General features: G+C 43.1%; 1 protein-coding gene across 1 annotated transcript in view; it reads left to right on the top strand.

The window, feature by feature from the left end:
* Positions 1-14,174, top strand: part of LOC100552948 (uncharacterized) — a 38,216-nt gene extending 24,042 nt beyond the window's left edge. Inside the window, 5 exon segments of the mRNA XM_016997448.2 lie at positions 259-434; positions 9,754-10,094; positions 11,287-11,619; positions 12,358-12,687; positions 13,708-14,174. Coding sequence (XP_016852937.2) covers positions 259-434; positions 9,754-10,094; positions 11,287-11,619; positions 12,358-12,687; positions 13,708-14,117 — 1,590 coding nt within the window. The 3' untranslated portion in view covers positions 14,118-14,174.
* The last annotated feature ends 567 nt before the right edge of the window (positions 14,175-14,741 follow it).

Here is a 14,741-nt window from a genome sequence, read left to right as displayed (position 1 = left end):
AGATTTATTCCCTCCTACTTGAATACAGGATTGCACTTTCTTTAGTCCTGTGGAATGTTTGATGTTTTTATATCATACATCACCCTAGATATCTCTTGACAACAATTGGTATTAATGTACAAGCAGGGGTGGTTCAACCACGAGGCAATGTAGGCAATTGTCTGTGGCGCCATCCTCTAGGGGGTGCAGATGAGGGGCTCCCATATGCATGCGCATGTATGCATGTGTGCACACGCACCCCCCACCTCCTCCTCCCAGGGTCACTTGCCTTCGGGCCTTCAGCCACGGGCCCGCCTTTGGGGCCTGTGGCCACCTTCGGCCTGTGGCTACCTTCGGGACCTGGCCCAGGGCCAGGCCCTCCACCTCCGGGGCCAGGTCCGCTGCCTCCAGGGCCAGGCCCTCCTTAACCCACACATTGGCAGGCATCCTCAGAGGTTGTGAAGTCTATTGGAAACTAAGTAAGTGAGGTTTATATATCTGTGGAAAGTCCAAGGTGGGAGAAAGAGCTCTTGTCTGTTTGAGGCTAGTGTGAATGTTGCAATTGGCCAGCTTGATTAGCATTTAATGGCCTTGCAGATTCAAAGCCTGGCTGCTTCCTCCCTGGGGGCATCCTTGGTTGGGAAGTGTTAGCTGGCCCTGATTGTTTCCTGTCTGGATTTCCCCTGTTTTCAGAGTGTTGTTCTTTATTTACTGTCCTGATTTTAGAGTTTTTTTAAAGCTGGCTGGGGTTTCTGGGAGCTGAACCCTTTTGGTGGCCTTTTAATTATCTGCCTTGATATTCTGGGTTATATGGCTGTGTGGAAGGACCGTCAGGGCTCTTCCACACAGCCATATAACCCAGAATATCAAAGTAGAATAACCCACAATATGTGCTTTGAACTGGGTTTTCTGAGTCCACACAGCCCTATATCCCAGTTCAATGTTTGGTGCTAAATTCACAAATATAGTAATTCCTACATAACATTACCATGTATTGAACTGCTTTTTCTGTTGATTTGTTGTAAAACATGATGTTTTGGTGCTTAATTTGTAAAATCATAATGTAATTTGATGTTTAATAGGCTTTCCCTTAATCCCTCCTTATTATCCAACATTTTTGCTTATCCAACGCTTTTATTTTTCAGTGATTGGTTGGGGGGGGGGGGCGCCAAAATTCTGTTTGCTTACACTTGAAAATTACCTAGGGCCAGCCCTGTGTACAAGTAAATAAGTGGACACAAATAGTTGTCAAATTTTTTGCTTGCCATTTTAACTGCACTTCTGGTATTTAGTAGCCTTGTTTTTCTCAGCCACAGATTTGGAGTTTTCTAGAGAAGTAAACAAAGTGAGGAAAAAAGGGGAAGTTTGCTGTTGTTGAAAGTGCTTTCATGTGGCATCCCTTGGACCCCAAATAGACCTCCATGGTGGCTGTTTTTTCACACCTTCTTTCACACTTTCACGCCAGCTTTAAGTGCGTCACTAATTGCAAATGTTCTTTTTTGAGGCAGTTTTTAAGGCCAAAGTGAAGGAAAAACTCAGAAGAGGCCCATATTGCTGAAGAATTGATTCCCAATGAGGTGCAGATGGCTGGTTGGCAACCAACATTTTGTCACTTCATTCAACTTGGCCTTTGGGTTTGGTGAGTACAAAAGATGCTGTTTGGTAAGTATGAAAGATGTTATTCAGTTATGTCTGAACTTTAGGAAAATTGAAATATAGACATGCTGGAAGAAAGGACACTTTGGGATTTTATCAGACAAGGGAGTAGATGGAGATTTGCCTGGATATGATGATTTGTATTTCTATTGAGATATGTTAATATTATTTAGCCTGAGCTGATGGTTACCTTCAAGGCAGGCTTTTCACACACATCTTCTAAACATCTTTCCATGAGGAGGAATGAGTAATCTCCCCAATGGCATGGGGCTGCTGAATGTTAAGCTTGAATTAGGCCATGTGGTAGTATAGCTAGAGACCATCAATTCCATGAAGAAGAGCACACAGCTGAGTCTTCTTGCTAAAACTTCAGAAAGAGAAGCAAGAAGTAGACAGGCAACCATTCAGCTTGCCAGTAGCTCTGCTTAAGTTACTCCGAACTCAGTTGAATTTCAGATTAAAGTAGAAGCTAGCACAGTGGTTCCCAACCTTTGGGCCTCCAATTGTTTTGGACTTCAACTCCCATAAATCTCAGCCAGTTTACCAGCTGTTGGGAATTGTGGGAACTGAAGTCCAAAACACCTGGAGGCCCTAAGGTTGGGAACCACTGAGCTAGCAGGACTCAGCTGAGGTACAGATGTCCTCTCTAGGGCTAAGTATAGTTGAGAAACTCCTTGCTACTTTGTTGAGAGGGAAGCATGAAGAAGGGTGGTGGGAAGAGCCCAGGGCTCCTTGTAACATTTTCCAAGCCCTACAATCACCTGTGAAATTATTTCTTCCAGCTGTGCTACCAGCCAGCTCCTCGCTTCCTTCCTGCTTCGGTTTTATGATATGCATTTAACAGAAGGAAGCTAAAGGAGAGCAAAAGGTTTTGTCTTTCTTCTCAAAGCTGATGCTTGCTGAGTAGCCTCCTGCTTTCTCAGGAGGGTTCAGGGAAGCCCATGGAGAGTATCTGAGCTAACTGATACCCTTCCCCAAGCCTCATTTGGGAGACTGTTGGGAAGAGTATTTGGATTCAAGGAAACTAGTGAGGAAAAGGAAGCCAATCTAAAATCCTTCCCAAAACCTCAGGCTCCACTGGGCAATTCCTGGTTATCCAGCTTGACTGGTTACATTCAGAAAGACAGCAAGGGGACAGGGAATACTTAAAAGCTTTATCCATCACTGGGAAACTCTTGACCAACCAGATCAGCAGAAAGCTGCCAAGAACCCAGCAAGCATACTGGGGGGGGAATGGAAAATCACCCCTTCCTCAGCTGGCAGATCCTTATCTTGCTTGCTAGTCTGCAAAGAAGCTGGCAAGGAGAAAGCGGATAGCTGGAACTCACAGTTGACAAGACAGCAGTGTAGCTACCTGCCCATACCTGGACTTTTCAGGGATATTGGTGGCCTCTGAGCTCAGCTCCAGCTTTCAAGGGATCTAGGCAAGGAAGCTTGTCTCTCTATCCCAGTGCTCAGTGACAGTAAGCTCATGGGGAGCAAGGGATCTGTGTGGATGCCTGCTCCAAATCTAGTGCTCCTACCAAGTGAGGGAAAGGATTCAAGTGAGCTAGCACGTCGCAAGAGAGCTATCTGAAAGTTTGCACTAAGCTCTAACTCTCTTAGGAGGATGTTAAGCCTGCGACAGTCTGTTTAGACTTAACATCCAACTGAGAGAGTTAAAAATCTTTAGGGAGGAAAATAGCCAACTCAAAATCCTGCTTGAAGCTTGACATCTGAGAGGGAGATTCCTTATTTACCAACTGGACTCCCCTGCCAGCTTGCTCCTTTCCTCTGAAACACCTTGTGAAAAGGAAGGTGCAGGGAGGCTCACTGAAAGCCTTCTTTAAGCAAAAGCTGAATGTGAGATTCATGAATGCCCAAATGCATGTTAGAATTGAAGGAGAAGCAGCAGAAAGAGCTAAAATTCTATGCCAGATCAGAGCTTAGCAGGAAGATTTCTGAAATCTCCTCTGAGTAGCAGCAACTTTGAAAGTAGCTGTTGGGTAAAGAAAAACTACCTGAAAACTTGTGCCAAGCTTGCTACTCGATAAAGACTTTACTAAATCTGCTAGCTTTCCTAAAGTTTGAAAACAAGCTCATAAAAAGTTCCTGAAAACTTGCATCAAGAATGTTATTCAGCTAGGGATTCCTGACCTTCCAAAGAATCAGTGGGCCTCAGGAAGACGGCAGGCAGCTAGGAGCATATCTGAAAGCGTTCCCCTCACCCAATGCTTGGCTATGAGACTGAACATCAGCTGCAAGTTTCAGAAATGCTGGCTGGTATCCAGGGGAATACCTTTTTTCATTGTGATTAGCCATGTAAAAAAATGAGATTGCTCCTAACCTTCCAGAGTTGCAGCATCTTACAAGAAAGCTGACAAAGAATTAGGAGGAGATAGGAGAGAGTTAGGGGTTCAAATAAGGTTTCTGGCTGCCCAGAACAACAGTGAGCTTGAATAAAGCTGGCACAGAGAAAGGTCTGCTCTTTGAAAGGCTTCCATTAGTCCAGTGAATCCCATACTCTGGTCTTTCAGCTCCCAAAATCTCTGACCACTGGCCACAGTGGCTGAAACTGTTGTCTAAAACATCTGGGTGACCAGAATTTGGAAATCACTGTTTCAACCTAATGCTCTGCTGAGAAATTCATGACCTTTCAGTTGAGCAACTAGCTTTGCAAAATCTAAAGGTATGTGTAAGAGAGAAATCAGCCTTTTCAATCTGGTACCCTCCAGCTGTGTTGAACTACAATGCTTATCATCGCCATAAGGCCATGCTGTTTGGAAGTGATGGGGGTCATAGTTCAGCACAACCAGGAGGATGCTAACCAGCTGTGCTATATGAATGTCTGATGCTTCACTGGCAGATAGGCTTCAAGGCAGATAGGAAGCAAGAGGTTTATTGGGGGGTCGCCCTGTTTGAGTGAAGAAGAAAGCATCAGTAGCAAGAGTGCTAGTATCAGGTTGGGCTTCAAAATCCTACCCTATCTCTTAAAGTAAAAAAAAAAATACGACATAGTTCTTTCATGTTGAACTGGAAGTTCCATGAAGCCCTGGTGTGTGTGCCATGCTATCATGTCAGATGGAGGTTGCAGCTCAGCAACATCTGGAAGGTTGCAGCTGCCCATTGTTGCGGATAGTGTGAAGCTCTCCAAGCCCTGTCTGTTAGCAATGGCTTCTTAGAAGAGAATATGTAATGGTAGAAAGGACCCCTGGCTACTTTCTAGAGCAGTGTTTCTCAAACTGTGCTCCTCTAGATCATTTGGAATTCTGCTCCCGTAGTTTCTAACAACTGGCTAGCTGGCTGGGGTTTCTGGGAGCTGAAGTCCAAAACACCTGGAGGAGCACAGTTTGAGAAACACTGTTCTAGAGCCTAATGAGTCTGGGCATGCTATCCAGTTTTGCTGGGAGCAGCTTAAAACCTACCAGAGGGTGAGGGTTAAGCTATTCCCAGAAAACCTGTCAAGAAATAGATTGGAACACAACTTCCCAGTCTCCTTACAGCTTTAAATCTGAGAAGCAGGGACATGGAATGTGGTATATTAAAGAAGGTGACGGAAGAAGCTTGGGGCAGAATTTTGTGGATTCTTACACTGGTTAGGATCAGGTATGCCAGCATAGGCAGTGGATGCAGAAAGAAAAAGGCACAGCAACTGTGAAGTAGTGAATAAACAGGCTGCTTAGAGCCAGCAGGTTTTGTCTGTTCACTATTGCAATATAAACCTAGAAAAAGTACAACCAGTAGCATAGCACACCATTAGAGCCAGGGTTTCTCAACTGTGGCCTCAGCTCTGGTTGAAGATAGGAGTTTGGGAAAATAAGGGTGGCAGCGGATTTTTCCTTTTTCTTCCCAAGTTGAGTGGGGGAATTTAGATTATGGAACAGAAATTGCAAGAAGCCAAGTTTTAGGAGGTTTGTCATTAGCTTTGGAGGTACTTTAGCATAGAAGAATTTCGACAACACAGAAGAATTTCAATAAATGGGTGGATTGGATGAGATAGTAACTTGATGCTAGCCAGAATTAATATATTCAGGCTGACAACTGATCAAGGATAGACGTTATTTTGTCTTGTTCCTGTGCATTTAAAAACAGCTCGATGGTCAGGTGTTGCTGTGATCATCAGATAATGTATGATCAACAAGTGCTGCAGAAATATCATATGTTGTGAAAATAAGTATGAGCGCATTAGTCACAGAAAAAAGAGTTGTTCAAAAGAAATGCTAGTTTTGAAAGTATCTGTAGCAAAAGAGAGTACCCATGGGGAAGATCACTGTTGTGTTGATTACACTTTATAGACAGAACAAATAGAGATTGCACCCAGGGGTTGGAAGGACATGGATTAGACCAGTGGCTTTCAAAGACTGGTTCTCCGTGTGTTTTGGACTCATTTCCAAATGCTTAGCCAATGCTGAAAGATTCTGGGAGATGAAGTCCAAAACACATGGGAGAACCACTAGCTTGGTCTGGTCACCCTCTTATGATAGAGCTTTGATGCCTTTAACAGTTTTCTGAAAAAGCTGACTGAAAATCAATCAGTATACACATCTTTTTCATAGAATGGTGGTTCTGTATCTTTTGTCCGCTAAATATCTGAACTTCATCTCCCAGAATCCCTGACTGTTGGCCAAGTTTTTTTTATGTTTCTGGGAATTTGAGTTCAAAACAACCAGTGGACTAAAATTTGTTCATCACTGGCACAGAATGCTAATTGTTGTTGTTGTTATTATTATTATTATTATTATTATTATTTACTTTATTCATACCCCACCATTCACCCCGAGGGAACTGTGTATATTTTGGTCTGTTAGGAAGAAAAAAATCATGGGATACATGACCTATGTCAAACTCCACAGGCTACAGTTCTCATTGCTAGAGAAATGTTGTGAGCAAATTAGAGCCTCATAGTTTATTTTTTTAGGAAAGCCAGCATGGTGTAATGGTTTGAACATTAGACTGTGACACTAGAGACCATGATTCATGAACCCCATGAAAGCTATTGGGTGATTTTGGGCAAGTCACATTTTCTTTAACCTTGGAGAAAAGCTATAGCTAATTACTTCTGAACAAATCTTTCCAAGAAAACTCCATGTTAATATGGTCTTATGGTTATCTTAGCTCAGAACTAAATCGCAATAAATTGTTTCCCAACCACTGACAGCTTTCCCATATTCCCTCTCCTTTGCCACAAAAGCATACTCCTTTTTTACAGACAGCTACTTCTGGTTGTTAGACCCAATCCATGAGTACATATTTTGTTAATCAATGTGGAATATGAAATTAAATAGCTCCCATACATATCCACCTCTTCTTATTTTTTCTGCTGATGATGTTATTACGACAGTAGTTATTGTTATTCTCCTGCTCTCTTTTGCTCAAAACCAAGAGTATCCAATTCCTCTGAAGACAGAAAATTGGAGTAGAGTGATATGGTGCATTTGAGGATGGTGTTTCTTGTGTGTTGGAAATGTTAGGACAGAGGCAAAGAACTGGACAAATTACAAAAAAACAAAAACAAAAAGGCTTGACATTTAGCATCTCAAGAATATCAAATGTTCTTAGGTGTTTTGAGCAGGTTTCTAGCTCTTGTTGACAGTGTGTCTTCCTGTCATTTCTGACTTGTGACGACTTTGAGACAAATCTGTCGTGAGGTTTCCTTGGCAGCATTTCTTCAGAGGGAGTTTGCCATTCGTTGCCTTCCTCTGTGGCTGAGAGTGTGTGGCTTGCCAAGGTTTGCCCACTGAGTCTCCAGAGTCCTATTTCAGCATTCAAACCACTAGACAATGTTCGATCTCTTCTAACCTTAATAGTTGGGAAAAGGAGGCAAAGTTGTCAGAAGAATCCCCCTATCCATTTCTATTGAAAAACAATTGTGTCATACTCCGTTTATTTCTACCAGTGTAATCAGCTGAAAAGCTCTGCACAGTTTTTCTGTCTTTTCACCCTTAACTGTTCTTTATTGGTCTGTTCTGTGGAAAGGAAAACAGAGGAAACCTTGTGAAATCAGTAGGGGAGAATGCAATTATATATAGGAGTTTATGGGAATCTGTGAGTACATTGACATTGTAGAATTAATGCATTTTGGCACAACTTTAACTGCTCTGGCTCAATACTATGCAACCTGGGATTTGTACTTTGGTGAGGCACCAGTTCTCTGTGGTAGAGAAGGGTAAAAATCTTGTAAAACTACACATCCCACGATTCTAACCATAACACCCAATGTGGTGTCAAATTGCATTGATTCTACAGTGTAGCTGTACCCACAGACTCCTATAAACATATGTGGACATGGCTGGGCACTTGCACTATAAATGTGTTCTCTAGAAACCCCCTTTATGTCAGGGGAGTATGACTGTATACATCCAGTGACCATATGCATCCAGTGGATGAATTTGGACATGAGATTGTCTTTGCCTATAATTGCCTTAGAGATTGGTTGTGAGTTTAACTATACTGGTTGAAAAGAATGAGAAATAGCCTCTCATAACCCATAGTGATAGGTAAAGGTAAAAGTTTCCCCTGACGTTAAGTCCAATCGTGTCAGACTCTGGGGGTTGGTGCTCATCTCTATTTCTAAGCTGAAGAGCCGGCATTGTCCGTAGACACCTCCAAGGTCATGTGGCCAGCATGACTGCATGGAGCGCTGTTACCTTCCTGCCATTGATCTACTCACATTTGCATGTTTTCGAACTTCTAGGTTGGCAGAAGCTGGAGCTAACAGCAGGTGCTCACTCTGCTCCTCAAATTCAAACCTGCGACCTTTTGGTCAGCAAGTTCAGCAGCTCAGCGTTTTAATACACTGCGCCACTAGGGGCTCCAACCCACAGATTTCTATGGTAAAATAAACCCATATACAGGATGGGCAACACCTGGCTCGACAACAGTCCATGTGCAAGCCTACAGTAGGGAGTCTATATCAGGGGTCCCCAAACTAAGGTCCGTAGGCCGGATTTGACCTTCCAAGATCATTTACCTGGCCGCCGCCCTCAGTTTTAGACTTAGGCTCACCCAAAGTCTGAAATGACTTGATGGCACACAACAACAATCCTAATTAAGTTGACTATCTCATTGACCAGAAGCAGGCCCACACTTCCCATTTAAATCTTTATAGGTTTATGTTGGGTAACATGGTTTTTATTTTTAAATATTGTATTGTTCTTTCGTTGTTGGTGATGGTGGTGTTTGAACTACAAATAAGACATGTGCAGTGTGCATAGGAATTTATTCGTATTTTTTTCAAAGGATAATTCGGCCCCTCAACAATCTGAAGGATTGTGGACTGGCCCTCTGCTTAAAAAGTTTGAGGACCCCTGATAAAGGGAAGTAATTGTGCCCCTCTGTTATGCTTTCATCAGTCCTCATCTGGAATACGGTATCCAATTCTGGGCACCACAATTCAAGAGGGTTATTGACAAGCTGGAACGTGTATAGAAGAGGGTGACTAAAATTAGCAAAGGTCTGGAAGCCATGCCTAATGAGGTGCAGCTTAAAGGGCTGCAGAAGAGAAGGTTGAGAGAGACATGAGAACTATGTAAACATATTTTAAAGGATGTCATAAGGAAGAGGGAGCAGGCTTGTTTTCTGCTGCACTGGAGACTAGGGACCTTATCAAACACAGTCTTCTCTGTGTCTTCTCTGTTTTTATACGCTAGCAAAATGGAATCACACTTCCAGTAGCTGCCTATGGGAATCTGTGTTGTCAATGCCTGGAAATGGAGAAGAGACTAATTGCAGAAAACAGGGAGGAAGTGGGGAAAGCACAGAAATTGACAGGAAATGATGTGGGATTGGAGGCCATCCCAGAAGATAGGAAAAATTGTTAGGGAATGAAGGAAAATAGTTCCCTCCACTTTCCCACTGCCCATCTGATGAGGTCTTAGGAATCAGAGCAATGGGTTCAAATGACAGGAAAGGAGATTCCACTTGAACATTAAGAAAACTTCCTGACTGTAAGAGCTGTTAAACAGTGGATCTCTCTGCCTCTGAATATGGTGGAGGCTCATTCTTTGAAGCCTTTTAAACAGAGGCTGGATGGCCATCCATCAAGGGTGCTTTGATTGTGCTATTCTTGCATGGCATGGGTTTGGGCTTGATGCCCTGTGTGGTGTCTTCCAACTATGATTCTATATGCCTCAATGTAAGGGGAGCTGCCATCATCCTGTCTACCTCTTTCTTCACAGCCACCCCCACAGCCCCAGCTGTATTTCCACTGACCCCCTGCTGCCAAGATCTCTCAGCCGCCTCTGAAGTGCGCCTTGGATGTTTGGTCACTGGCTACTTTCCTGATCCGGTCACAGTGCAGTGGAATTCAGGAGCCATCTCCACTGGCATCCGGACCTTCCCAGCAGTCCTGCAGTCCTCCAGCGGCCATTACACACTCAGCAGCCAGCTCACCGTTCCCGTCTCCAGCTGGAATACAGAGAATTTCCAATGCAAGGTCATTCATGCACCTACCAGCTCCACAATTGAACAAAGGATTGAACGTGAGTCTGGTTGGGCCATTGATGCTCATTTTCTATCCCAACAAACTAGCAAACTGGCCTGGAAAGGAAAGAACCAAAGAATCACATCTTTAGGTGTAGAAATGGAGAACAGTAAGGGTACATTGGGTAGTATTATGGAACAATTGCTTCAAACCAACACTATGCAAAACATGGCCGACAACACAAAATCATTGTCCTTGCCCAGTGTTATAATAATACTCTCATAAAAGCAAAACCTATTTCTGTGATTTCACTTACCTTGTGGAGAGAATGGTCTCTTTAGGCATTTGCTAGGCCCTCCAAGCAATTCTATGGTATACTTATTCCAGAAGATGCCACAGAGTTGCATTGGAGTATCTAGGAAGTTCCTAGAAAGGCCACCTTTCTACAAATCTCTAGGTCCTTCCATACAACTCTATAGCATGCTAGGGCTGGAAATAAGAAAATTAAATGTTGTTCAGCCATATTCATAGTTTTCAGTAACTACACTCCAGCTGGAAACATATCCCCTGAAAACTTGAGGGTCCTGCTATATGTTCAATGCATTATATTGTGTGTGTGTGTGTGTGTGTGTGTGTGTGTGTGTAAGGATTTCTTGTGATATATTTCTGATTGCTATTGATTGCTTCATTACTCTTGTAACCGTGTTACTAGCATAAGCAAGTCACCAATGGTTGGTAAGTTCAGCATGCCATGAGCCCTTTTGAATGATTTGTATGATTTGTCCATGTCTGAACCAAGTTCTCCCATGTAAATCAGTATGAACAAAGATTGAGGGACGAGAAAGGTCCAGGTGTTCAATCAGATGTGAAGACGAAAGGAGGAAGGTCAAACTCTGTTTTTTGTGCAAGAAGAGGCAAAGTGAAGCTTAAGAGCCATAAAGCAAAAGCAAGTTTACATGGAGAATTTGGATAGAAAAGAATAGTAGCCTTACCAAGATGGCGAGGCTCTGCTTCAGCTTGGGAAAAGGCAAAGAAAATAGTTATAGAAGACACTTTTAGTGGGCAATGAAAGCTACTGAGTAGATGTCTTCATCATGCGGCCAGGTTTCTTGCCTCCTTCACTACCTAGATACAGCTGTGTCTAAAGTGGGATTGAGTGGAAATAGGTGTCGCTGGGGCACAGGAGATAGGGTGCACCGAAAGTGGCGTTCATATTCCCTCCTCCACCATACAATTCCTCTCCCCTCCAGGCTGTGTGACCCATAGTCCAGTGGCCCCAGACGTCCGCCTGCTTCATTCCTCCTGCAGCCCCAGATCCACTGATGCCTCCATCGAGTTGGTCTGCATTTTATCAAATTTCTACCCAAAAGAAGTAAGTGTAGAATGGCTGATAGGTGGAAAATCTGGGTTGCTCCCCTCATACACCGAACCTCCCAGGCAAGATGCAGTTGGGTACACCTTCAGCACCACCAGCAGTGCCAATATTAGCCAAGCAGACTGGCTGGAAGGGACCATCTACACCTGCAAGGTGACACACGCCGGAAGCCAAACCACCATGAGAGCCAGAGCCAAAAAATGTGAAGGTAAGACTTCTTGTGGACTTCATTGATTCTGTGTAAATGGATATTAGTTGAAAAAGAGGTAAAAAAAAGAAATACTTGCAGGTTGCTTGAAGGCATCATGTTTTCTTCTTGAGGTTTGTAGTTTGGTGAGGCACCAACACTCTTTGGCAGAGATGGTTAAAAAGGCACCTGCCCTAACCCTGTGCTTCTTAACTGAACACCACCAGAGTGTGTCTTAGAGTTTAAGGAAATCCAAAGGTCTTATTTACAATGGGGTGCCTATTTGTACTCAGTACTTGCTTAAAACCGTACATGAATTTGATATCCATGATTTCATTTATTAACATTTAATTCATAATGTATTTTAATAGTTTTAACTGTTTTATGTGCTGTTTTATATTGGTTTGTATGGGCATCTAATTGTTGCCACTGTTGTAAGCCACCCTGAGTCCCTTCGGGTGAGAAGGGCAGGATATAAATTTGAGAAATAAATAATAAATAATAAACACTCAAAAGAAATTCCTCCCAGAAGTGTTTGTGGGCCTCTTTCTAGATCCTCCAACAGTATTTTAAAGCATGCTTCCAACCCAAATATATAATCAAAATCCAAAGACTATTGCATTTTTTGAGTTGGTTATGCATTGGACTCATCTGAAAAGCAGACAGAGTAGCTAGAGCAAGTGACTGCTTAATAGATGATAGAAGCTGATAGAAGATGATAGCGTACTGAGGTGCTTGACATGAGTTTTGTGTCCCCAGATGACAGTACCAGTCAATGTGATGGCATTTATGTTTACCTCAAATCTCCGACGCCAAATGACCTATACCTAAACAGAGATCCCAAGGTTTCCTGCGTGGTAGGTAATCTGGAAAGTGAAGAAGGGCTGAAAGTGTCCTGGTCACGAGACAAGAAGGCATCTCTGGACCCTGAACCTATGTCTGTGTCAGAAGAACTTAATGGCACCTACACTGTTGTCAGTGCTCTGCCCATCCTTACCAGGGAGTGGGATTCAGAAGAGACATTCACCTGCACTGTGGAATATCCAGGCGTGCCCACTCCCATTGTTAAGAAAATTACCAAGCTTAAAGGTAAGACAGAAATGTTGTTGACCTCTCATCTAAAACTGCTGGCCTCCATCCTGGCATGGAGGAGAAAACACAAAAACATTTGCAATACACTTCTGGCACCAAGAGCTAGCAACACAATTATTGTCCCATCCTGTCCATCCATCCATCCACATACACACACAGAGACACACAAATTGCAATGAACAAAAAGTCTGAAGGAGGCCCTGGGATTGGCACGCCTATTACTGGCATTCTCAGATTTTTATAAGACAGAAACAACAGAGTCAAAGAGAGAAATGTTTACATCTCAGGAGACAATGCCTGTATCACACCATCTTTTAGTGTCTGGAAACCAATGTCCTCACTCTCTGTATTTTTATACACTTCACTCTGGACAAGCCTAGATGTCTGATCCAAGTTTGCTCCAGAACTAAACTGAGATTCAGTGTATACTAGGGAATTTTCCTGTGAGCCAGGAAACTGCAGTTTGTGGATCTAGACTTTAATATCTGTTATCCCAGCATCTTGCCCATCCATTCAAAAAGTCCAATACATTGCAGATCATGCAGTCCTTTTAAGACACAAAGCCTCTTACTCATATCCACCTAAGCAATTGCTTCAGCACAACACACTTGAACTCTTGCAGTGTTGTTACTGAGATAGTCAAACTGCTTTACATCACCCCCTATAATCATGAAGCTTCAATTAAATTATTAACTGTGACCCCAAGAGCCATAAAAGCAAAGAAAATATGGCATGCCATGTAGAGAATGGATGGAGAATTATGAAGTATCTATGGACATTAGAGAAGTGAGGGACACTCTCTTGAATGACCTTGTGATAAAGTACCTATGGTGGTTGCACATTGTTCATGAGAACATGACAAAGTCCTTCACAGATAGACCTTCATCTCCTCCTTTCGAGGCCTACCTTTCTCGTACTGCTTCCTCTAATTTGATCCAAACTGAGCAATCATAGACAAAAATGAATAACCTTTGTTTCTTCCTTTCTCTCATTTTTTTCCTTTTAAAATTTAAAAAGGCAAGGTCACAACACCCAGTGTGTACCTCTTCCGCCCTCACCGTGAAGAGTTGATCTTTCAGTCACATTCACAGCTGACCCTCACTTGCTTGGTCAAAAATTTGAACCCGAAGGATGTTTCTGTCCAGTGGTTGAAGGATAACAATGCTCTGACTGAAGACAACCACATCACAACCCCAGTCTTGAAGGACAGCATTGAGGATAGCTATTTTGTCTACAGCAAACTATCGATCTCCAGAGCTGACTGGGACCGAGGGAGTTCCTACACCTGCATGGTTATCCACGAAGGCCTCGCCATGAAGTTCACCCAGAGGACCGTTGAGAAATCCCAGGGTAAAAAGTGAAGACCATCTCTATCCAGCATCACAGCCCTCCTTGTCCTATCCCAGATTGTATTCAAGCATTTGTAAATAATTCCCATGCATGCATGTTTGGCCTAAAGCTAAATAAAAGAGATCCAACTCTCAGACCTCCCTTCTTGTGGTTCCTACCAAGAGAATTGGTGTCTTAAGTGGGGTCTTAGGTGGACCCCAAGAATGAAGGAGAACATTTGTTTCTAGGGCTCTGGGGGGTCATAGTTAAGAGCGGAAGCAAAATGTATTTAGTGTGATGGAATCTGTATGACTTTGTCGGGCCAAAACCTAGAGGTGCAAATGGCTACTCAGCCCATTTGATCCTCGTTCGGCCCTTTAAGGTGAGTCAGAAGTGAAGGGAATTTGCTCAGAGCTACCTGTTCAGCTTCACGTTAAGCAGTGATTTGATCCCATGTCAGCTTCTACCATCTGAGTCAAAGCATCTGCTCTACATTTTTTTCATTCTCATTCTACATCTCTTTACAAAGAACAAAGAATCTGTGTTGTGCCATTGATAAAGAATAATAAATTGCAGTCACTTGCAAATGTTCCCACGGTTTGATTCCAACAGCCTTTCATCCTCAACTCACTCTCTCATGCTTCAAACACCACAAGTCCACTATTGATGGCCTTCAAGCCATTTCCTACTTACACTGATTCCAAGGAGAACCTATCACAGGG

Source organism: Anolis carolinensis, chromosome 6 (genome assembly GCF_035594765.1).
Source record: "Anolis carolinensis isolate JA03-04 chromosome 6, rAnoCar3.1.pri, whole genome shotgun sequence".
Taxonomy (NCBI): domain Eukaryota; kingdom Metazoa; phylum Chordata; class Lepidosauria; order Squamata; family Dactyloidae; genus Anolis; species Anolis carolinensis.
Note: the sequence above shows the minus strand (reverse complement) of the source record. Positions and strands in the feature narration are given on the sequence as shown.